Source organism: Atractosteus spatula, chromosome 6 (assembly GCF_055471065.1).
Source record: "Atractosteus spatula isolate fAtrSpa1 chromosome 6, fAtrSpa1.hap1, whole genome shotgun sequence".
In the NCBI taxonomy this organism is placed as follows: Eukaryota; Metazoa; Chordata; class Actinopteri; order Semionotiformes; family Lepisosteidae; genus Atractosteus; species Atractosteus spatula.
In genome coordinates, this window is record NC_142711.1 from 39,251,490 (window position 1) to 39,277,507 (window position 26,018).

Below are 26,018 nucleotides of genomic sequence, written 5' to 3' on the forward strand. Positions count from 1 at the left end.
TTTCTATTAGAAATGAATGCAATGTATAGAGATCTTGTATGTAAGCTAAAGCAATGGCCGGCAGATATCAGTGAGATATGGCTGTTTGCTGACATAGAAGTACATTCTTGATGGGTTTTTTTTTGGTAAAGTATCTGTTAAAGATCAGAAAGCTTTGTTAGAGGATGGTTAGAATAAGAGATGGCCAGGTTGCAGACACTGAAAGAGAAGACTAGAAAGATTGAAAAAGAAGCATGACAGTATGTATGGACAAAATACATTTATCTATTAGTGGTAGAGTTAAGAAATGAAACGTCCTGTAGTAACTGTATAGTAGAAATAAAGAATGAAGAGGATCTGGGATAGGGATGAAAATTACAGGGGGGTTTTCAGTGTTTCAAAGTAGGAGAAAAGTTTTAATCTAGAATAACTGACTGACTTAAAAAGTGTTATCTGCAGGCCACAAGAAATGACAGGTACTAAAATTAGACAAAGATTGTTTGGCACCACCAGAACATGTAGCAGAAGAAAAGACACAGGTTAAAAGTAAGGTCTTATGGAGCATGTTAAGACTAGAGCGGTAGGTAGGTAAAATAATTTAGGGAAAGGAGAGGAATACACTGATAACAAGAAGACTTTCTAAGAGGTTTAGGCATGCTTTTGACAAATGGACAGGAGATGTAGACTGCAGAGGAAGATGATGAAATTAACAGACTCACTTAATATCAACTGTTAAATGTTTGCATAGATACTGAAATGAGGATTGGATTTTGGATTTTGCTAGCGTTAAACTGTGTGTTGGATACACATAAATTGAAGGAATAGGCAAACATAGCTGATGCTGATCCATAGAGCCATCATCTTAAGATGTTTATCTTTAGAGGCAGTTTGTTTAAATACAGACTAGTTATGTATGCTAATGTACCAGAGAGGTGGAAAGGCTGTTTCCTTAAACTCAAAACCATTTTGACTGTATTAAGTTTACATACTATATAAAAAGCTATAATGTTTTAACCTTTTCATGAATATGCTGTTGTTATTTCAGTTAAAAAAAACATGTACTTTTTAGAATTTGCTTAATAGGGAATATAATATAGAAGCGCGTAACTAAATAAATTAATAATGATATTGATTTAAGGATCTCAATATGATATATTTATATAGCTGGTAGTATTACTGTATTCCACTTTCTTTGTAAACATCTGCATCAATTTCTTTGACTCATTCACTCGTGATTACTTTGGAAACATTTGTCCATTTCAGCTATATTTGTGAGCAGCGTGCTGGTACAGTGGGTTTGGTGCATGTCTCTCACCGAGAAGGTCTGTGTTTATTTTCCACTCAGGGCACAAGTTGTCCTTTTAACAAAGAAAGACTCCTTTTTAAAAAATAAAATTGTAAATATTATGTGTTATTATATTGACTTTTTTATTATTTTTATGTTCAACATGTTCAATGTTGAATGATATTTATAAAAACATGAATCCTGTCAACAGTGGGAGTAAAAACCAGTTCAACTGGTTTAATTCAGTTCAGAATACTTTATTCTTCCCAATGTGGCAATTTAAAACAAGCCTTTACAACACGCCTTAAAATGAAATTGTATATATTATAATTGAAAATAACAAAGTGGTATTAAAAAGAAAACTTAAACTAAACTATAATAAAGTATCTGATCATTATTAACAATATTAATTTATTAATAATAATCATCTCAAACTTCTTATATTTTGTTCAGGGTCATTTGTTTTCTCCAGTTTTCCTAACCTTCACTTTCTTATTAAAATGCCTATTTATGAGACACAGTGCTTTAGGTGTCAATAACTTTGTGAACAAATAACATAGAGCCTTTAAACCATAGGCATCTTATATATTGTGATTTGTGAAGATTTTCACAGCTTTTATTTAAACATAATTCAAAAGCTACTGTACAGTATGTGTGTGAAACACCAGACCATATAAAGCAGAATAACACAGACTTATTGGGTTCAACCTCTCTTTAATTTGAGAAACTCTTTCTGTATTTTCTGTCTTTACTCAGATAAGAATAAACTATAGATGCAGCCATTCAAAATGGGTCATTTAATGGGTAATTTAAAGATCTAAAAAATGTATATAGCTGGTATTATTACTGTAGTCCACTTTTTTTATAAATGTGTTTTTATTTTTAATTTGACTCATTCACGCATAATTACTTTCAAAACATTTTTAAGCTTTTAGTTTCAGGTCTGTTTTTGAGAGGCCTAATAGCACAGTGAGTTCCTCAATAGGAGTGCTATTTAGAAGAACTGAGTTAATTACCTGCTTAGGGCAGAAGTTTTTCTTCTAACAAACAAAGACTTTTTAAAAAATAAAATAGTAAATATTATGTACACTATATTAATTTGCTTTCTTAAATATTATAACATATTCAATGTTAAGTAATATTAATTATGAAATAACATGAATGAACAAACATGAATACTGTCAATCAGTGGGAGTAAAAACCAGTTCAACCGGTTTAATTAAATTAAATTAACTCTGAATTCAGTGGGGCAATTTAACACAAGCCTTTACAACAGGCCTTAAAATGAAATCATATATATTATAATTAGAATCGAGAATAACAAAGCGGTATTAAAAATACCACTGAAACTATAATAATGTGTCTGATCATTATTAACAGTATTAATTTAATAATAATAATTTCAAACTTCTTGTATCTTTTTCAAGAGTCATTTGTTTTCTCCAGTTTTCACAACCTTCACTTATTAAAATGCCTATTTATGAGACACGATTTTTAAGATGTCAGTAACTTTATGAAAAATGACACAGAGCCTTTAAATCATATAGGCAATTTAAAGATTGCGATTTGGGAAAATTTTCACAGCTTTTACTTAAACAATATCTAGTACCTGGTATTACATTTTTAGAAACCTTAGTTTGAATAAAGCAGATCCCATGTGTAAGCGACTTCATAACGGGAGAACGGATAATGCTTTTTTATGCATCAATTGAAGCATTCTGAAGTCTTTCAAAAACATAAAAATGTAACATAATATTGGATGGTAAAATGGACAACTGATTCTTTTAATTTAAAAAAAATAGGCAACAATAACGTGTCTTTGGCTAAAATAGACATTGCATGACTTTAAAATCCATTAAAAAAGGCTTTAGATAGTTAAAAACAATTTTATGCACAAAAAACAGGTGATTTTTCTTCCTCATGATCAGCTTAGAATCTCTGTGTAAGCTGTAAGTTTTTTTAAACACTTTAATTTTGTAAACATAACACGCATTTCCTACAGTAGTGTGAAACAGCACACCACCCACTGAGCTCCGTCAGAGAAGAGGCGTCACTGAGAGGAGCGGTGGACCTCAGCAATACTGCTTATGTCACTGAACGTGTTTGCCTTTAAAATAGTAAATATTATGGACACTATATTGAATTGTTTGGTATTTCTAAATATCACAACATATTCAAAGTTAAATTATTTATTAATAACAACTAATAATTTCAAATTGCTTGTAGTTCGAAATTGTGTTTTGTTTGGAGTGATTTGTCACTGTTTTCACAACCTTTGCTGGTTAAAACGCCTATTTTTGAGACAGGGTGTTCCAGACCTCTCTATAATTTATGAAACTCCCTCTGTATTTCCTGTTTTCACACAGATAAGAATAAACTACATATGCTAATCTTTCCACAGGCGGAAAGATGTTCTGTGCTCAATAGCGCTTTCGCCACAGTACTCATTATCTTACATTTTTAAGCATCAGTCGAAGCATTCTGAATTCTGTCAAAATCGTAAACAAATTAACTAAGTATTGTAGGTGAGACTGCTATCTGTCCTGGATAAGGGAGTTAGAAAATAGATAGATTTATACTTGTAAAAAAGGTTCCAATTTTAATGCGATATGGAAGATATTATTATTAACATTCAGTTTGAACAGTGACGCATAACAAAAATGGATTTGTACAAAAAGCATCCCACAAGACCTCATGAAAAGGACCAAAAAGGGAGTAGGCTGTGCTCACCAGCTCTCCTCTCCCTCCAGAAGCTTTCTGTAGGTAGCTATCTCTATGTCCAGAGCCATCTTTACACTAAGCAGGTCCTGGTACTTGCGCAGGTGACGCGACATCTCATCTTGTTGCGGATGTCATCCTCCAAGCGGGCAATGGTGTCCTGGTAGTTGGAGGATTCCAGGGCAAAGTTTTCCTCCAGCTCACGCATCTGCCGTTCCAGAGACTCATTCTGGAAAACAATTTCATCTAACTTTTGCTATATGCCAGAAAGCTTGCAGCATTTATATAATCAGTTACCAAACATCAGGGTAAACTGCTTCAGATTTAAGATATTTCCCACACCGAAAAATGAAGGAATGTGTACAAGATCTTAATCCCTTTTTTTGGCCTAAAGGCGGACACTGCAGGTACATCAGTAAAGCACAAATGAAAAGATTAACATGAATTGGGACCTATACCAGGTAAATTTGAATACTGAATTTATCTTGAAAATATTCCTAGTACTGGAGCAATAGTATGGTTGCTAAATGTAAAATGACAATGGGTGAAAGGTTTTGAGAACATTTCTAGAAAAAATAATTACACCAAAGGGTAGTTTCAGAGGCCCTGCAAGCATTTCACTAGTACTGGAGCCATGGAAGTTGCTTACGGTTCCTTTGAGTGCATCCACTTCACAGGTGAGAGCTTGCACCTGTCGGCTATACTCAGTGGACTCCTGTTTGGCCTGGCGAAGGGCTTCATTATTACGGGCAGCAGCATCCGTAAGGTCCACAAAATGCAAGAAATTCATGATGAACAATGTGGTATTAGATCATGAGCCAAGACCCAAAAGACCATTTGGCAATCTATAAGTTACCTAAAGTCACACAATTCACACACTTGTAAGGAGGGGGGTGCTAAAAAAAACCATGCTAAAAATGAGGAATTAAGAAGTGGTACAAGTAGATTATGTAGAATTGAAAAGGTGCCCCATAACATTAAGCAATAGAAAACAAGTTAATCCACATAGGTAAACATAAGAAGTGGTTCAGGTGGGTAGCTGCGTCAGCATGCGTAGGCTGCAAAGGAACAAGTAATAGGTTTATTCCATGGTGAAAAGAGAAGAAAGAAAACACAACGTTTCGGCTGTGGAGCCTTCTTCACACTTGAAGCAGCAGCCAGCAGCCGTATCATCTTGCAGCTCATGACTGGCAACCCACTGAAACTAAGCAGTTGTTAGCCTGGTCAGTACCTGGATGAGAGACCTCCTGGTAAAAACTAAGGTTGCTGCTGGAAGAGATGTTAGTGGGGCTAGCAGAGGGTGATCATCTTGTGGTCTGTTTGGGTGTTAATGCCCCAGTATAGTGACACTATACTGTAAACAGGCGCCGTCCTTTGGATGAGATGTAAAACTGAGGTCCTGACTCTCTGTGGTCATTTTCTCAAAAAGAGTCCCCATTACCTGTAAAGTGCTTTGAATGGAGTGTCCAGAAAAGCGCTATATAAGTGTAAGCAATTATTATTATTATTATTATTATTATTATTATTATTATCTAAAGTACCATCAGATACAATGTAAATTAGCTGTTTGTGAAATTCAGCTACTTTTCAGACTGCTGAAAAAGCACCTTTCTCTCGAGGAAACTCATCAAAGGTCAGTTTTTTATAAGTCTGAAACTTGGATAGTATGTCTCAGTGACTCTGCCCTGCCTCCGCCAGGTCTCTCCTCCCACTGTTACACACAAGCCAATCACAGGAAGACAGTGTGATGTATACTGTATAAATATTAATATATAATATATATCTGAATATATATAGTATTTGTGTAATATTTTTCTTAATCCAAATTTAAAGTTAAATTACTCATTGCTGAAATTTGTACAAAATAAAGATGTTCTTAATGCAGATGTAAACCTGTGAAAGAGGCACATCACATTCGCAACATGCTATAATAACAAACTGTTTCTACACATGCGGCATACTGATAAGCTGTTCTCCGATTACTGGCGATTGTTGTTTAGTTTAAAGAATTCTGCGAAGAAATCCTTGCTCATGAAAACATCACGCATAATAATTCATCCAGATACAGATGCAGCCATTCAAAATGCACAGTACAACCCCGCAATTACCCACAGGTCACTGCGTCGTACTGTGGTACGTGATTGGCTGGCCAAAATGACCGACAGGGGCACTTGTGGTGCATTGGTTTTTAGTGAAAAGATTTAATAATTTAATCTCTTTACTGTGCATGTTTTAATCCACCTAGTATTGAATATATAGAATTTTACAACTAAAGGGAAATTTTAGTTGCTGAGCATAAAAAGAAGAGGAGCATAACGCGTCTGAAGGTCATAAACGATATTAATTTAGGAACATAAACTTATTATATAAACTGTATATATGTAATGTATTCCATTAACATTGGAATGTTTTTTTACAAGTGTAAAAAGAGTTACACTTGTAACGTGTCTCCTCTATAACTCTTCAGTTTACCGAAAAATTCTGCCAGAGCCTCACAACATTGTCTAAATACTCTTCTTCTGTCTAATTTTTAGTTTAGCAAGCTTTTTACACTTGGAAGAATATTCCAATGTTAATGTGCCACTGAAGATATTATTAATAACCTTTTAAATCTGAAGCTGTTAATTCTACTTCACACTTGCATGTCATGGTTTTTAAAATAAAAAAAACATCAAACCTTAGATTGGATGAGAACAACATGATTGTTTAAAACGTGACAATTTGTTACAGTTACCGTAAGGAGTAAAACGCCAATGTAAATGTTATATTTACAATTTGTTGAAAATAAAAATGTAAACTTCTTTAAAGCTTTCCCAGTCAAGAGGTGACTCATTTTCATCTATGAAGAATACAGGATCAGGTGTTTCACAGATGTAGGGATAGTACGTAATTCTGGCTTGCTGGTCAGGTGACTAAGGGTGGTACAGTACATTATTTCCCACTGCATTCTTGGGAATGTTGTTTTGACAAGAAACCTCCATCTTGTCTCCATCTATCACTGTCTCACAATTCATCATGTATGAATGAGTCAAATTAAAAATAAAACGTGTTTACAAAGAAAGTGGAATACAGTAATACTAACAGAGAGATTAAATGATTAAATCTTTTCACTAACAACCAATGCACCACGAGTGCCCCTTTTGGTTATTTTGGCCAGCCAATCCTGTACCACGGTACAACGCAGTGACCTGTGGTTAATTGTGTGCGGTGCGGAGTTGTACCCTGCATTTTGCATCTGTACTTCCTAATGACATTACACCTGGAAAGAGTATACATTTTAATCATTGTATTTTTTAAATAAATTTTAGATCCGTTCCATCTATACAAATGCCACAAACTGTTCTAGATTGTATCTCTTTATATAAATAAAATGTATTACCAAAAGAATAGGGTGACACAGTGGTTAGCATGCTTTTCTTATCTTTTTTCAGAAATACAACAATAGCACCAGATGTATCAGTGGCTTTCAGAATTAGATTATGCATGTAAATCTTTGAACTACACAGAGGTTAGCATTGCTGTCTTACAGTGCTGGGGCCCTAGGTTCAATTTCTGGGGTACTATATGGGTGGAGTTCTCTCTGGGTTCACATGGGTTTCCTCAGGTGATCTGATTGCCTCTCACTGTCCAAACATACTGGTAGGTTAATTGGCCCTGGTGTGAGTGTGTGTGTTTGTGTCTGTGTGTGCCCTGTGATTGACTGGTGTTACTTCGAGGGAGTATCCTGCCATGCGCCTGTTGCTTGCTGGGATAGGTTCAAGCTCCCCTGTACTAGATAAAGAGATCAGAAAATAGATGGAACTAAAGATACCAAGTAACTATAGACAATGATAAAAACCCACTATGAGATGTCAGCAGTTACTCACTTAAGGAAACAGCCTTTCCACCTCTCTGGCACATCTGTATATATAGCTAGTTTGTTATTTAAACAAATTGCCTTAAATATAAACATCTTAAGATGCTGGCTTCCTGGATCAGCCTCAGCTACTCTATATTTGCCTATTCCTTCTATTTATGTGCATCCAACACAGTTCAATGTTCAATGCTAGCAACTACACAAAATCTAAAATACATTTATGTTTAATACATTTTTATTAAAATGCAATTAAGATATCTTTAATCTCATTTCAGTATCTATGTAAACATTGTTTTGTTTTACAATTCAATATTAATATTCCTATTAAATGTGTACAGTAGAGAGATTAAGTGAAGAAATCGTTTCACTAACGTCTAATACACCACAAGTACAGCCTGTTCATCATCTTTGGACAGTACATCACGTGCCGCGCTAGCCTGCAGCCCCATTCCCGCATTACGGGGTTTTACCGTGCATTCTGAATGGCTACATCTGTATAAAAATTTTAAGATGCTGTGGATCTGTGGATCAGTATCAGCTACTGTATGTCTGCTTATTCCTTATGTTTATGTGCATCCAACACACTGTTTAATGCTAGCAACTATACAAAATCTAACATACATTTATGTTTAATATGTTTCAATTAAAATATGATTAAAATATGTTTAATGCCATTTCAGTATCTATGTAAACATTCAACAGTGTATATTTAGTGAGTCTATTGACTTCATCAACTTCCTCTGCAGTCTACGTTTCGTGTCCATTTGTCAAAAGCATGCCTGACCCTCTTAGGAAGTATTCTTGTTATGGATATGTTCCTCAACTTTCCCAAATTATCAAACGGAAGTGCTTGTAAGAGCAATTAAATAATTAAATGAAAGCTACAGTACAGACAGATTTTACATTGTTCAAGCAAAATTAGCTCTTTGTCAAAATCCACTACTTTGCAAACAGTACATGACTTCTCAAAGGTACCCTTTTCTCTTGTGCAGACTCAAGAAAGGTTTAATTTTCTTATAATTTTGAAATTTGGACGATATGCCTCAGGGACTGATTCATAGTGATTTATAGTGTAATCAAAACAAAACCCCCTTTGGGTCTTTTCTCCCAGCGTTCCACACACAAGAATCCCTTGAAGTCAGGTCCACAGATATACCAAACTGTAGCTTTAAAGCCACTACAGTACAGTATGTGTGAAATATATTTTTCAAAACTTAATGTTAAGTTATCCTGATTACTCATTGCTGAAATTTTCATTAAGGCACAGATATAGATGATCTCAATGCAGATGTAAGCCTAAAAGAAGCACGTTGATCCACAACAAGCCATAGTAGAATAATAAATTATTTTTCATATATCAAACTGAGTAATGTTGTTTTTGTAAAAAAGCTACTCTCTTTTTTAATTAATTTAATATTGAAAATACTGTAAAATACAGTTTAAAATTAATAAAAGTCTAAACAGTATACAACTTAAATCTATAATTAGAAAAAGATTGTCCCTCGGCATTGACCGAGATTTGAAACCAGGCGTTTTCTGACGTCAGCCCAAATGCCACGTTAAGCTTTCACGTGCTCCACCTGGCGGTTTTACAAAAAGTGCAGTCCAACAACTGAATATTTTTTAAAACGTGCAGTGTCTTGTAGCACGCGACAAAATGTACTCTGTTATCTGGCGTGTATTCTGAATGGCTGGATCTGTACATAACCAGTGAGTTACTCGATCCTGACTTAAGGAACAAAGGACAGTGTTATCCCAACCTACTGTATGCCATTTTCTCACTTAATTTTTAAGGTTGATCTGCATTCCTGAGATATCTGTGTGTAACACAGCCTGCTTCCTAACCCTTTCACCTCTCCAGCTCTTCAACTGCACAGCTGTAATGTGCTCTAAATGATAAGCCCTCAATTTTTTTCTCTGAAAATGTCACCCTACCTAATTTGGGTGTAATTCTGTGCAGGCCCAGTTTTATACAGAATGTTGGCAACTGTGGCAAAACAGAGCACCTCTATAGTAAATGCACATTTTTAGCATAGGTTTATTGTAGCAGGCTTTTAGAAGGGTAGACTTTAGTACACTTATACACACAGTGGGCAGTATCACTATTATCCCTATATGCTATTCTGTACAGTCCATGGTGAATTCTTTTTAGAGGCCACAAGCAGGGTGTTTGCTTTTACAAACAAAACAGTTAAGCAAAAGGATGTCGGTTAGGAAGAAATGCTGTTCTGAATCACTGTCTCTTGAATTGTGCTGAGGCAGGCAGAGCCTTTAAAGTAAAATTTGATGCTCAAATTTCAGTATTATCTCTTGCAGTCTGGAGATGTGTTTTGTTCATTCAGTGCTACATTTGGGGCACTTCTGTAGAATTGACTTGCTTGCTTTTCAAAGTTCTGGGACGCAAATGCAGTGCACTTAATCTCTTATGTATGTATTTTTACAAATTGGTGGTGTAATAAATTATAAATGTGTAAAATAAATGATTGAATCAATATGAAAATCAGATCCTAACGACAGGTTACTATTCTTTAAATGAGTAATTTCATTACATAAAATCAAGGATTACAGAACATTATGAGGCATGTGTGCTCTTTAATTCTTTGTCAAAGTCTGATAATAGATAATAAAACACAAACTTAGACAAAACAGATATCATTAAAAAATAAACTCTACTACGCATCAGTTATTCTATAAATAGATAAGTACAGTCATTGGGTTTTAGAGTCCTATGTATTTTAGACTTAGAAAATTCCGGAATTCCTAACAAATACAGATACTACCCAGGACTTAATCTCTTTCTCTAAAACACTGATGTCCACAACGGAATTTCCGCATTTTCTAATAATGCATCACTAATATAGGATAGATATTCTTTATCCTGAGGATTCCACAATATAGTAAATAAGAATTTCCTAAAATAAATAAGACTGCAAGCTCTCCTGTAATAATACTTACTCTTTACAGTACTCAGTCTGGTTAGAAAGGAGTTTTAATAATGAAGAAAAAACTTCATAATCATCCTTCTTCTTTTAATGTGTTTTACTATTTTCTGTATCTCTGTTTCTGTGTTTATGCTGTGGTCCATCCCTATGGAGCTGTTTTAATGACCTTCCTAGGACAGTGGACAGTCATGCTTGAAAATGTATTATGTAACATTGCTGTTCTAATTATTTACTGTGCTGTTTATTGTGCAGTGAATTAAATACAACAAAACAAGATCCATTTTTCAAAATGTTCTGAGTAAGTAACTCAAAGCTAACTTATCTTGCTGAAACAGTATTTTATTTTTTAAATGAGCGAATGTGTTTATTTACTTTTATCCAGTACATCAACGATGATGATCAGTGTTCTTACACTGTGTTACACATTGTATTTGTTTTGTGTTTATCTAGTAATTTACATATTGATATCTTAGAAAAGTCCAAAGGACTTGTCTTGAACTGTAGCCTTAGAACACAGCAAAAACCAAGTACATTCAAAATTACATTAAAAAGTAACAAGAAAAATTAAATCTGACTGAATTACTTCCCAGTGGGCTGTGAATTTGGAGGAAGAAACAAAAGCAAAGCTATAACAGTGGCAATTATTTTGCTGTATAGTAAATTTTCTTTCATATGTGCCAGTTTCCTAACACATTAAAGGCTTTTGTACAGTATATCTCACAATAACACATTGATGAAGTCTCTCTTGGTCTTTGTGATCATTTTTAAAGAACATCAGTGTAGCTGTAGTAGTTTTATTAACTGTGATAATAAAACCTTACAATGTGTTTTGGATGTGGTTTTGAGAACTTTTGTGAGAGTCTAGGATAGCTCACCATGTGGGTATTACCTTCTCAGTCCAGTTCCATCTGGCACAATGCATGCCACAGCTTTGCAGCTTGCTCTGCACTGAACTCACAACACTGTTAATATCTAAAGTAAAGTTAAATTTCTTGGTGAGGCCTGAGTTACAGAAGACTTTTAGCCCATGCGTAAGAAGATACAATTTCTGTGATAACATCAGACTGCCTAATCATGTAATTTGTCCTCTAATTTAAATGCTAGGAATTGGATTTGCTGCATCCTTTTCTAATTGATATTTCTGCTCAGACCCAACATACCAGTGTAGTTGTTGGGATTCAAACTCCTAGGTCCCATAAATATGTCTTACAAGCAGCATATACGTTTTGTGCATTTTATTGTGTATCTTTACTTGTATATCTTTATTTTCATATTCTTCGTTCTGTTTTTCTTTTCTGCTTTCACCAGGTAAACATTGGGGTGAAATCCACTATACCCAGGCTGGTAGATTTTGTTTATTCCCCATTGAGCTCTTTGGCGCACATGCACTGTCACTATATGTTCAAAGTCAAAGTCAACTTTATTGCCAAACCAACCCTTTGTGTTGTTTGGAATTTTTTGAGGTGCACTGAAACTTCACTTAAACTATCAGATATGCAAAAAGTCAGTGAGACAAAAAAAGAAGAAAAAAACTAAATTACATAATACATATTGTGATACCACTGGGGTTGCCACTGTAGGCACAAAACAGGCATGTCCACCATCTCACATGCCAAACAGGCTTACTCTTAAAACTGGTCTTTCTCCATTGGACAATCCCCTCTGGATTGGGTGTGCTTCTCTGTCCTTTCTGGGCATTTATTCTTCTCGATTCCCTCCAGGATCAATGTGGAAAACCCTCCCCTACTCAGGATAACTAAAGCTGTAGCCCACTAGTCTGCTTTCTCTTTCACAGTGCAGAACGTGATCTATTCTTTCTCATTTGCTTCAACTCTGCAGTTAAGCTGACACGCTACTCTGTAAACATCGACTCTACACACATCTGTGTTATGTCTGCTGCTTCCTTGTACAGTATGTGTGATGGGGGATCTGGGGAGATCGCTACTCCAGGAAAGTACTCAGCGTGTTCTTAAAGACCTCCCACAGCTGACTTGTAAGCTCCATTCAGCTTTGGTTGCCTAGCAACTCTTACCCCATGATGAGAACTCTACTCCTCAGGGACTCCACGCCCTGGATGGCATTACAGTATAATACACAAATATAATGCAATGCTACATTACAGTGAAGATAGAAATCCATTCAATCGAGTGCACAATACTTCACTATGTGGAATATTTTAAATTCCTCAAGTAAAATCACTAAAACATAATTATGTATTAGAGACGGAATAGTCTCAGGACAGGCGATCTACTGGAACCTCTCTGTTATAGATTTGATACATCTTCAACTTTTTCCCAAGGGAATAAGCTCAAACAAGGGAAAAGGTGGGTGGGAGTGGTAATAATAATCCTTAGAGTTTTATATGATTTAAACTTGTGGCATATATGGAAGCAACAGTTATTTTAGAAGCTGTGGGGACCACTCTTTCCAGCAGTTTTCTCTCCTGAGGGGTTAGGTTCCCTAACCAGACATCAACATAAGAAGCTGACATGCTCTCATTTGTTGCCGTGTAAAAATGGCCTATGGCTTGCTGAGGCACACCAAACTTTCTCAGCTCCCTGAGAAAATAGTCTGTGATGAGCTTTTTTCACTGTATGGTGTACATTGGCTTTCCATTTAAAGGTAGAGGAGCTTGTTGTGCCAGGAAACTTAAAGGCATATATCCTCACCACTATCTGGCTATCAATCACAAGACATTGATTTTTGATTCCTGTCACATCTCAAATCAAAGACTACCTCAAACTATAATAACTTTGGTTTTACTTATAGTGAGGTGGAGATTGTTTTGGTTGCAGCAGTGACCTCCTTTCTGTTAGGAGATTCATTGTTTTTTTTATTAGCCCTAGGTAGTATCATCTGCATTCATTTCACTAATTTCATAGATTCGGTGGTAGAATGCAGACATGGTGATGTCTTGGTGATAGCAGCCTTGGTGGGTACCCAGATTTAAAAACATGTGAGAGTTTCTTATGAAACTTGACCACCTGCCTCCTTTCTGATAAAAATCCAGATATACATTGGTTGACTTACACCCATGTAAGCTTCTGGGGGACAATTGTATTAAAGGCCGAACTGTAATCTACAAACAAGACCCTTGCATGTGTACTGTACATGGTGCCACAAGGTGCTATAAAATGGAGTGGATGCACAGAGAGACTACATCCTTAACAGACTTGTTCACCCTTTATGGGGCTAAATGACACATTCAAGTATTTATTACAAAAACATTGTTATTGAATGTCAGCTTACATATGTTTTTAATTGCATTGGAAGTCACAGTAGCCAGATGAAAAATATTTGATTGAGTTTACACACTCAAATTGTTTATAGGATCAGAAGTTTAGCTCTGCAGAAGATAAAGTTTTCTGAAAAAATAATGAGTGATATCATGTTTTTTAAACTAATTTCCAGTGTGTATACATAAGCATTATACCTGCTGATTGCTTAGTGGGACCAGCGGGGGGCGCCCACCCTGCGGTCTGTGTGGGTCCTAATGCCCCGGTATAGTGGCGGGGACACTATACTGTTGTTGGCGCCATCTTTTGGATGAGACGTTAAACCAAGGTCCTTGCTTGCGTTTGGTTCTCTTATGAGGAAAGACACAGAGGCCCATCTACAAGCAAAGAAACCGCTTCAGTGTCTCATACACATAACCCAAAATCCAAACCCAAGCTAAAAAAGAGAAAATATAGCAGTGAGTACCTGGCTCTGGGCTTTACGTGCGTAGGAACTGAGAACGAGCCACTGCCGCAGCGTGTTGTGTGTTCCGAAGTGTTATCAAATTCTTCAAGGTAAAGCAGTGACGATTGTTCACGTCCAAACTAAAATAGAAGCCACAATAAAGAAACTGGAAATGTGGGCCAAACGTATCGACCAGTGAAACTACGGCTCATTTGAAAATTTGTCTGATTTTCTATCAAAAGAACAAATGAAGCTACAGTACCAGCTGCAAACTCGGTTAATTACAGAGCAGATGCAAAGTTTGAGGACGCAACTGCACGACTACTTCCCGGCTCCAGATGTTTGGTTCAGCTGGATTGAACATCCTTTTGTAAACCTATGCAAAGAGGCCCTCGCAAATTTGAGCGAAAAGGAGCAAGACAGCCTTTGTGGACCTAACCTGTGACAGTGCTTTGAAATTGATTTTTTCACAGAAATTCTTAACAGATTTTTGGCTTCATGTTACTTCGGAGTATCCTGATCTTTTGGACAAAGCATTGAGATATTTTATGCCATTTCTGACAACATATCTTTGTGAAACTGGATTTTCTGCGCTGGTGGCACTAAAGACCAAATACAGGAGTAAGCTTAAGCTTGAGCCAAACCTCCGCTTGCAGCTTTCCTCTCTGCAGCCCGACATCCAGCATTTGGTATCTGTCAAACAGCACCTCTCACTAAGTGAGCCAGAAAGAAGGTGTGTGTGTTTACTGCCAGGCTAGTTGTAGGCTATAGAGTGACTGTGCATTCATGCGTCCATTGGAAAACCTTCCTGTTGAATATAATGTAACAGATGGGGAGTTAACATCTACTTCTGTTTTATAATTGTTGTGATAGTTATTGTGCATATTTTTGTTTCTCAGCATCTTCATAAGTTCATTGGCAAAGAAGGCTACCCCACACTTCTGGATAAATTTTCAGTTCATTTTGATCCCGCCTATTCAGTTTTGTTTTTGACAAGGCTAGAGTTTATTGTGTGAGATATCATAATAAAGAAAGAGCAGTACCGGTGCCTTAGTTTTTACAATATTTTTTATTTTTATTTAAATTGATTTTATTTATTTTTTGTGAGGTGCTGACTGGACTCGTTCTGTAATCAATAAAAGGTCTTTGTAAAGCCATGTTTGTAGCTTGTACAGTGCCCTCCAGAATAATTGACATCCTTGGTAAAGATTAGCAAAAAAGGCTATGAAAAAAATGTCTTTTCTTGTGTATCAGCTTGATCTTGCACTGAAAATATAAGAGAAATCTAACCTTTCAGGGTGATCTAATTAATATATATTCCCATTCATATTTTATGTTTTTTAAGCACACCTGAGTCTTTAGGAACTCTTAAGTGGTCATCCATGACTTCCTGTTTCACTGGGGTAAAATATGAGGTAACATGCGGGCAAAACACCCTTAGTCATTCATCAACATGGGGAAGACAAGAGAATACAAAACTGAAATGAGACAAAGGGTTGTTGACCTTCATATATCAGGCAATGGCTATAAAAAATAGATTCACACCTGAAAATACCCATCTCCACTATCAGGGCAATAATTAACAAGTTTCAAACCACTGGAGCTCTGACGAACCTGCCTGGAAGAGGACACAAGTGTATTTTGCCCCCACACACAATGAGGAAGATGGTTCGAGAGGAAAAACGTGCTTGAAGGATAATAGTTGGACAATTGCAGGAGTTGATTGCATCCTGGGGTCTCCAAGTTTCCAAAACTACAATTAGACGCCACCTCCATGCCAACATACTATTTGGAAGGCTTGCCAGAAGAAAGCCTCTGCTGTCGTCAAACCACAAACGTAAGTGCCTGGAGTTTGCTAAACATCACTGGAACTTTGATTTGAACTGGGTTCTATGGTCAGATGAGACAAAAATAGAGCTTTTTGGCAACAAACACCAGAGGTGGGTTTGGCATAAAAAGAGTCAAGGTCATGCAGAAAAGAACCTAATCCCCACTGTGAAGTATGGTGGTGGATCTGTGATGTTGTGGGGCCGTTCACCTTGCAAAGGCCCTGGGAATCTTGTTAGGATACATAGCATCATGAACTCCATCGAATACCAGGAGATTTTAGATCAAAATCTGTCTGCCTCTGCCAGGAGGCTAAGACTGGGTCATGGTTGGATCTTCCAGCAGAACAATTATCCAAAGCATACCTCCAAATCCACACAGGAATGGTTCACTGACCACAGAATCAAGCTTTTGCAGTGGCCATCCCAGTCCCCTGCCCTAAACCCCATTGGAAACCCTGTGGGGTGAGCTGAAGAGGAGAGTCTGCAAGCAAGGACCAAGGACTCTGAAGGATCTGGAGAGATTTTGTATGGAGGAGTGGTCTCAGATCCCTTTATATGTGTTTTCCCACTTCATCCAGCATGATAAGAGAAGACTCAGTGCTGTTATCTTGGCAAAGGGAGGGTACACAAAGTACTAAATGCAGGGGTGCCAATAATTGCGACACATGTGTTTTTGAGAAAATGTTTATTTTTTTATGAGGATTGTTTTTTCTTTGAATAATTTTACCAAACTGAAAGGTTAGATTTCTCTCATATTTTCAATGTAAAATCAAGCTGATAAACAACGCAGACATGTTTTCATAGCCTTTCTTGCTCATCTTTACCAAGGGTGCCAATAATTCTGGAGGGCACTGTATATGTGTATTTTCTCTGATTACCGGTGTCGGTTAGGCTACTGAATGAGGTATAGCGCTAGTCCATTTCAAAACAGTGAGGATGGCCTGGTCCTTGTATGGGCTGCGGAAGTTGATATGGTTTGTCATGAGGGCTGCGAGCTGTAATAGGTTTGGAACCTCTGGTCTAGAGGTTAAAAGGTTTGCTTTGCATCTGTGGACCCATTAGATGGATACATAGAACCATGTCCAAGTTCTACTGGCTTAATAGAAAATCAGTGATAAGCAGCTCAGTACTTTTAGTTTTTCTTTAATTCTGTGTTGCCCTTTTAAAGTTAGCAGTTGTCCAAGATTTATTCTGAGTGGTTTGTGTCTTTAAATTCCTGAAAAACATAGTAACGCACACCTGAGGAGCAGGTTTTGTGCAGATACAGACATATTGTTTGAAAACAACTGCTTGAAAGGCAGGGATGTTGTTTTGGGACCAAATGCTGTTACTAAAAGCATTCTGAACTGAGGTTGCCATCACGTTTGATGAGGCGTGTGCCAGGGGAGTAGGGAGCTCAGTAAAGAAAATGTATGATCACATTCAGGTTAATTTCCACAACCCCAAGGCTTGTGAGCTTCAGTACCCTCCTCCCTTTGCTGCACTGATCAGGAATCAGGATCTCAGGAGCTGGTGCCGTGCCATCTCCCTCAGTGTTGCAAAAGCTGTGTCTTATCACTGAGCCACAGTTCACTGAGCTCCTTACAGCGTGAGGGATATTCATCATATGCCTGAGAAACACCTGCTCACTGCATCTTCCTCATTTCTGGACACATCATCTGAGCTGACCGACACCCAGTCTTGCAACATGACTGAGCACGATGTAGGGGAGAGTGGAGCCCAGCTGGGTGAGTCCTTGCCTAGAGAGCCACTGCTCTTTCCTTCCATAAGTTTTCTCTAGAAAAAGCTGAGGCGTCTTTTAGATAAACTGGATTCCATCTCTTACTAGTTATATAGATATTTTGTATATATACGTTTACACTGTTGCTTATATATTTACCTGGTTTGACTTCATTTCAGTGTATGACTGTTGAGACCAGATTCACCGTGTTATATAAAGGGATTACAGTAATAGCAGCATTTCACAAACACACTCATCCCAACATCCTGTTAGTTAGGCAGCTTATAAGTCTGAAAGAGTTAGGCTTTAGTATTTAAAAATAGCAAATGCAGCCATTTAATACTATAGACACTTTCCTAATTAGTGTTACCTGATGCTTATATACTATCTGCTGGGCTGATTTTTGTTGTTTTATTTATTTTGAAAACGATTCCTGTAAAACACACTTCAAAGTTTTATTCCTAAACACACTTCTTTAACATCCTGAAGTGGCACTGGTAAGGACTTAGTTTAATGTAATAATGTAAATATCCCATGTCTGGCAAAGCTTCATTACTTTTGACAATTCTTAAATATTGAAGTTAGGATTGTTTCCATTAACACAGTAGCTTTGGGTGGATGATGCAGAGATACAAAGCAGTACCTAGCATGTGAGTAAAAATCCTGCTACTTATTGCCTCTCCCTTCCATCTGTAGATAACAGTAGACACATAAGCAACAGCAATTTACTGTCAAGTGAGCTTTCAGTGCTGTCTGCTTATTAAGTGTTATTTACTGTGCTTTGCTGAAATGCCTGATTTAAGGAGTACATACCTCTATTTAAAGTGCTGCTTTAAATGTTCATAACTCCAGAAACATCAGATTTAGTTTTCCACATTTTTGCAGCTGTTTCCATTCATGTGATACTAATGACATCCTCTTTCTCAGATCTGTGCTGTGAGCTGATTATTCCTTTGAAGGCCATAACTTCTCTGTAACACACCACAGCTAGGGCTTAAAATGACCACATTTTAATTGTAATTATCAAAGGTAGAATTAAAATGAAACTTAAAAAGTGGGGGGTAATAGAGTTTATCTGTCAGTATTATGACTTCCTTACTGTGTTTAGTTTTAAAAATAGAACTAAAGCATATACAAACATCACAGCAACCTACCCTTTTATACATTAACCGCATTGTTTTATCAAATGTAATTTGGTTTAGATCCCTTCTGATTAAGATTGAAATATTAAATTATCCTGGATTGTTTGTGTGCACTTTTGTACTATATTTGTAGCAGATGCAACAGACCTTTCCTGTATTTGTCAACACAAAATTGTCTTGTAATTTCAGAACTTTTTACTTTTCCTTCACTTTATCTTATCTTGAGACTTTGTTTACAGCATTTTCATAGACGGACATAATGTTTTTCATACCCTCCACAGAATCACAAAAAAATCTCAAAAATCCTCTTACTGCTTTTGATAGAGAACATTCTGTAACTTAGTTTTCTTTAAACAGATATGACCTTCTGATGATATTTGACACTTTGCGTGTTCTCCTTAAAATACACATTATCAAGAAACTGGAGTGAGGAGCTGTGTGTGTGCTTTGGCTACCTGCTTTTCAGAGTGGAATTAACCTTGAGAAACCGATTCCTTTTCTTCATTACCAGGCTCTTTCTACCACAAACACTGATTATTATGTGTATGAAAAATGTGTAAGATTTGAATTGTTTGGTCTGTATTTCTTCTAATAAAATAAGTTTGTATTAATGCATGTAGTGTAAATCCATCATTTTTTGGTTTCTGTAGGATTAGGAGAACATCTCTCAATGAGGGAAAATACAGTACAACTATGTGGACCGTAAGCAGTCTGTAATGGGCTTTGCATTATTTTAGATATCGTATTATTCTAAGACCCTTAATAGGTTCTGTACTTTATTGTCTGAACCAGTCATAACTTAAGTATGTATTTATCATAAAACTTTTTTTTAGGTCTGTATTCAAATATTTTAACATCATATGTAATGTAACCTTTCAGACTCTGACTTCATATTCAATACACGTAGGGCCTTTTAGATCCCAGCAAGTGTATAGTACTTTTATGTCAATAGTACTTTTAGTTATCGAGGTGTAAATTGTGGTGGATGGTTTTGTTGTGAAATCATTTATTGCAACAGATATTTCATATACAATATTTCCATCAAACATATAGAGGATTTGATATACTAACTATGCTTTTGATTTTTGAAACCAGACAAAAGCTGTGAATCAGGTTGTGGGTTAACACAACTATTATCTTTTCTTGTGCTCTTGTGCTTAACAGCGATGGTGTTATGCTAGCCTGTGTGCCTCTACTGTTGACTTTCAGGGATTTCAAAGGAAATTCTGAGAATCCCAAGAATTTCTACTCACCTGCTAGCTTTGTGATATGAATGCTTGGAGATGCACACAAATCCCTGTCTGGAAGGACACGGGGCTGACATCCTGAGTGTTTAGGTTTTAATGTACTATTGCATGATTACCCTCACTGTAAGTTAATACATGGTCTTAGATTATCTTTACTTTCCATTGAACCTCTATTAATGTAGTAGGCCGTAACCTAATTTTAACTTAAGAGTTAATAACTGCGGTATTGCTCACTATGAATGTAGCAAAAGAAAGATCAGTAACTTGAGGCAGACTCAGGGACTTGAACTGGCAATCTCCTGGAATCAAGAACATCACTTAAACTATTTTTACCTAAAATTACAACAACTGTATTAAACAAGAACTCTGTAAATTTATCAGTTTTAGACCTGTAAAACTATGCAAATCAAGATACATGGAAATATGTGGTAAAATGTAATGTAATGTCCCTGAAGAGCAGGTAAACATACAGTGCTGTTTTGTACCTAGCTGCCCTTAATAGATGTGGCTATAGTTGAACTGCTAAGAGACTCTTTTTCCTTTAGAGTGTAACATGATAAAGATGAACCTGAGCTGATCTTTCACTAAGATGGACCTAACCCTAATTATTGTTATGCCTCTATGAAAAATTTACTGAAGTAAGTTTGTATGGTGTTTTCAATTTTTCTGTGGGCCCAACTGTATAATTGAGTAAAGATAAAGAAGTAATAATAATAATAAACTTTTAGTGTGATTTACTGTAGTACACTTCACTATCCTTTAATTGTGCTATACCACAGTAAACTTTTATAACAGCAATATTTTAAGTTAATTTTAATGGAGTGGAGTAGCTTTCCAGTGCCCTGTTAAACATTCAGAAATGTAAGTGGTCGATGTAACATATCACCTCATAAACTTCTAATAAAATATGAATATCCAGGTAAGTCTAACCTAGAGTCAGTTGTTTGGACTGAAAGATCTCCATAAAACTAAGTAGAATATAGGGGAATGTTGTTTTATTATATTGACTTTAATTTAAACTCTGTTATTTTGATATTTGCTACACTATATATTGCTTGTTTTGGACAGTGTAGCATGAAGGAGAGAGAATACCGAACACAGTTTTTAACTGTCTACATCTAAAGGTTATGAAGTGACATACAGGAATTTCTATCTGCAATGTCATTTGTTTCTTGTCTTATCATTTCAATGTATGCTTTTACTGTTCTAAGTTTTATTTGTTTAAATTATGGGGGTTTTCCACACTAACATAAACAATTGTACAACTTCTCAACTACACTGCCCCTCTAGTTCCACCTAGCGATTGTAGCATCTGCTTGGATCCCATAAGAATGACTCTAATGTTATAAGACCTCTGAATACAGCTGTCCAGGACACCAGCTAGATTTCATTCACCTCAGCTTGAATCCTTAATTACTATTGTCATTTTAATTATCACATTTTAATGGTTATGGTAATAACTTTTATCTCCTAAAATCTAAACGGTTCATTATGTCAATGTGGAGATAATGACATTTCCTTCTAGCTATTTCCAAAAAATGGATAAAATGCCTGACTATTGTTTATAATACTGAGACAGAAAATCAAACAATTTCAATGACAAGTTAAACACAGAATAATCTAATGAATAATGAAGAATCTTCATTTTTTCAGTGTATAGTATATCATCTCAAGACACTTTACAATAAAACAAAAGTAACAAGTACAACCAAAAATGCAAACTGACTTGCAAGTCTGACGTGGGCTGCGTGATTCCCCACCCACTCCATAGCTTTGGAGCAAAGTAGATAAGGCATTAACAAACAGGAGTCAGGAGCTTATCAAAAAGCACTGCATTATAATAATACTGTCATCTTTAAATTGAGACTTGTAAAATTTGCTTTTTAATTTCATTTTGTGCCATTGCTCACATCTATTTCCATCTTGCTCAATGTGTTAAAAAATTTAATACACGCTTTTGTCATTTCTAGGCTTGATTAGACACTGAGACTGATTTACTGTACTGGTTCCAGTACCATTAATAGTCAAACTAAGTTTAACATATTAGAGATGATAAAGAGAGACAATGAGCATATCTTTGATTTTGGAACAAGTAATAGGTTTATTCCATGCTGAAAAGAGAAGAAAGAAAATACAAGGTTTCAGCTGTAGAATCTTCTTTGGTTGTGAGAAAGACAGGGCAGACAGCAAAGATTAAATAACCTAGAAGAACATAACTTGGGACAGTGGAGGAGGCGGGAGCAGGGGAGAGACAGAGAGGCCACTCAGGTGGTGCGAAGTGGGGAGAGGTGAAGAGAGGGGTGAAGTCGAAACCTGCACGAAAATAGAGAAGATTACACGAAAACAAGTCTGTCATTGAGAGAAGGGGGAAGGTGTGAACCAAGTTTCAGGATTTTTTTTGTTTCTGATGTCTTTCTGTTATGGAGGTTAAGAAGGCAGATGGAGAGATTAGTGTGATCATGGCCATCTGAGGTGAAAAGAGAAACTATGGCCTTGGAGAAATCTTTAATCTTCACAGCCCTAACATGTTCTCTGAAGCGGTCTCCTAGTCTCCTTCTGGTTTCCCCAACAGAGATAGCTGGGCATTTCCTGCAACAGATACAGTAAATGAGGTTGCTGCAGGCACGAGATGTCGCCTGGGTGATCTGGAATTGTTCTGAGGGGCCTTGAATGAGTGTGGTGTTAGGTATGTACTTGCAAGTGATGCAGTGGGCTCTGTTGCAAGGGAAAGTGCCTGGTGTGGATAGCTGCTGAGGGCGGACAAGGGAGCTGTGAACAAGGTTACACAGATATGCGAAATGAGATGATGGGGTGGTAGAAAGTGTGTTAGGGTGGAAGGGAAGCACCAAGGAATGCGGTTGTTAGGCCAGTGGTTCCTGATCAAGTTGATGGTCCGGGGGTCGTTTTTGATTTTTGTTTTTATCTTTGATTTAATTGAGATGTGAAAGTTTTGTTGCATCACATTTTAACACCATTAAGAAGTATAAGAAATATAATTGCAATAATTGCACTTAAGAAATATAATGGCAGTTATCATGCAAATACAAAATTGGTTGTCATCAGCATAAAAATTAAAACTGATGTTAAGCAGAGAGTGATGGAGAAATCCCCCCAAAACAACTTAAACTATTTTCTTAAACAAGAGAAAATAAATAGTGATGGCATTAGTGACTCTTGTCTGAGTCAGACAGGTGTCTAGTCCCAATTTGAAACATTAAACTTAACTGACAGCACCTTGATGGGAGAAGAGCTAGGTTAGAGGTTTTACAAATGTAGCATCCTTCATAATGTGAACAAATAAGTTATGCAGATAATATTGATGTGAAGAAGGAAGTTAAGTTAAGGTGTGGAGCCAGACTTCACACATTCATTTATTGTTGGTCTATCAAATTATAGCACAATGTTGTAAAACAACTGAACATGCAGTCTTTAGTTTTATTAATCAGACTTCCCTGGTTTAAAATCAACACAAATTAGGAGAAACAAAATTAGGGTAGTTAACACAAAGGTGTATTCAGGAAGGATTTGAGATGTGGATTTGTGACCATTACAACAACTGACTTTCTGAATGGGAGGCGCACACCTTTTGTGTTTTAAGTAGTACTGGTATGAAGGAGAAGCAGTGATTGCAACTTTCCTGCTTTGGCTGTAACTTTTATTTTTGTATCATGTTTTTACAGAGTGTTTAGAGGAAGTGGGCTGAGGAGCTTTTTTCTAGATACATATTAGACAAGGGCATCCTGACTTTCTGTATGATTACTGTGCAGCTTAGTTGGAAAGCTTCTTATTCTGACCATATGGATAGGCTAGTAAAAGTTAGGGATAAAAAAATAACAAGCCATAGTTCACTGAGCAGGAAGCGCCTTAACTCCTTAAGCTTACATAAGTAATCAATTGAAATGTACTGTCATTTTTGTGAGTGGTTAAACGAAGCTTACTACAGTATTGTATAATTCATTTAGCAATACAGTAACAGAAAGACATATTGTCAAAACATTTTTATTGTGAGACATTTACTAGTTTTTGAAGGCTCATTTAATCTGTCAGTTAATAAGCTGTCAACGTTAAGTACAATAGAGAACATTAAAAAATGATCCTTTGTATGGCATTTCAGGTTATAGAAATCTGAATTACTAATGTTAATTTAATCACAGATCTAATGGTCACATGATTTTGCTTGTGGAAATTTCTCTCATGACTGGAAAAAATAAATGAAGAAAAGTCCTTCTTGTACTACATATAGAAAATTGTATTCAGATATGTTCAATATATATAAAATAAATGAATTTTTACATGCTCAACAGCTTGATACAGACTATATTGACATTTTCTAGTGACATAATGTCACATGTCAATATAACAAAAATATAAAGGAAAAAAAGTGTGACTTATTACAAACAATCTGTGTAAGTCTTGAAGTTAGATATTAAGGAAAAGAAATTATATCTGAATGTTTGTAAAGGTGAACTTCTCATTAACAGATTGTTTAGCAGTATTTTCGTTTTCTTAACAGGTACTGTGAAATGTACTGTGTGATCAAAAGGATTATAGTATTTTTAGCTCCTGTTAAATCACTTCAGAGATTAGTTACTGTTACTCTTCTTCCAATGAAATCTTGAGAATACATATTTCAGCTTCCTAGCATTAACAAGACAGTTCAAACCTGCCTAACCTAACAATACCAGGGGCTGTCCTTCTGGTGTAGGGGAAATTTCTGCAACTTGTCTGGGTTGTGCAGTTTGGCACTCAGAGGTACCTAAGAAATTTTGGAGGTTTGAAACCAGGAGCTCATACATGGTAGGGTAGTACATCTCAACCTTTTCAGCTTGCAGCCCACTTTTAACATCCCAAACTTTTTGCAGCACCCTTTGATTTTAAAATAGTTTTCATTGTTATTGCAAGAAATAATATTTAAAACTGAAACATAGACTATACAATTTTGCAAAAAAATTGATTTCTCTTTTTTGACTACAATAATACTTGTTTCTGTGCTGAAAAGAGCTGCAATAAAATGCTGAACTGAATTTTTGATTAAGATAACTTCTGAATCCACCGCACACCTCAGATCCTTGTACAGCACACCACTGTGTCATGGCCCACATTTCGGAACATTCTTGTCTTATCCTATCAATGTAGATGTCACGGTTGTCTGAAGGGACGAACCGTGGAGAGGCAGGAGAGCAGAAAAAGACCCATATGCGTAGCGGCGGAACGGGAGATTAGCCCGGGCTCAGCAGTTCAGAGGAACTGTATCTTGTATTTTTGTGTATCTCTGATTTGTTTTGTGGAGCCGATATTTTTTTCTTGGTTCAAACATGCTACACTTGGGATTGTTGTAGTTTGTAGTGGTCCTTTGTATTACACGTATTACAGTACTACAGTTTGTATTATGGGTAATTGTGTTGTCCATCATGGATTTCACTTTAGAGGATTTTACTCTGCTCCCGACTTTGGAGCAGTCATTCATTATTAATATTATTAATAATACATTCCATATTGCATTTAAATTGGATTGTTTTTACAAATATAAAAAGAGGCAATACACAACATCTCTCCTCTATAGTTTACAGAAAAAAAATCCACAGAGCCACACAATATCGTCACAACATAGTACAACAA

General features: G+C 36.3%; 2 protein-coding genes across 5 annotated transcripts in view; one reads left to right on the top strand and one right to left on the bottom strand.

Annotated features, from left to right (window-relative positions):
- slc12a7b (solute carrier family 12 member 7b) overlaps positions 1-26,018 on the top strand; it is a 168,319-nt gene that overhangs the window by 37,998 nt on the left and 104,303 nt on the right. The window lies entirely within an intron of this gene.
- LOC148832864 (vimentin A2-like) lies at positions 3,991-4,772 on the bottom strand. Its single transcript, XM_088919034.1, is given in 3 exon segments — positions 3,991-4,106; positions 4,109-4,211; positions 4,632-4,772. Coding segments are annotated over 3 exon segments (360 nt in total).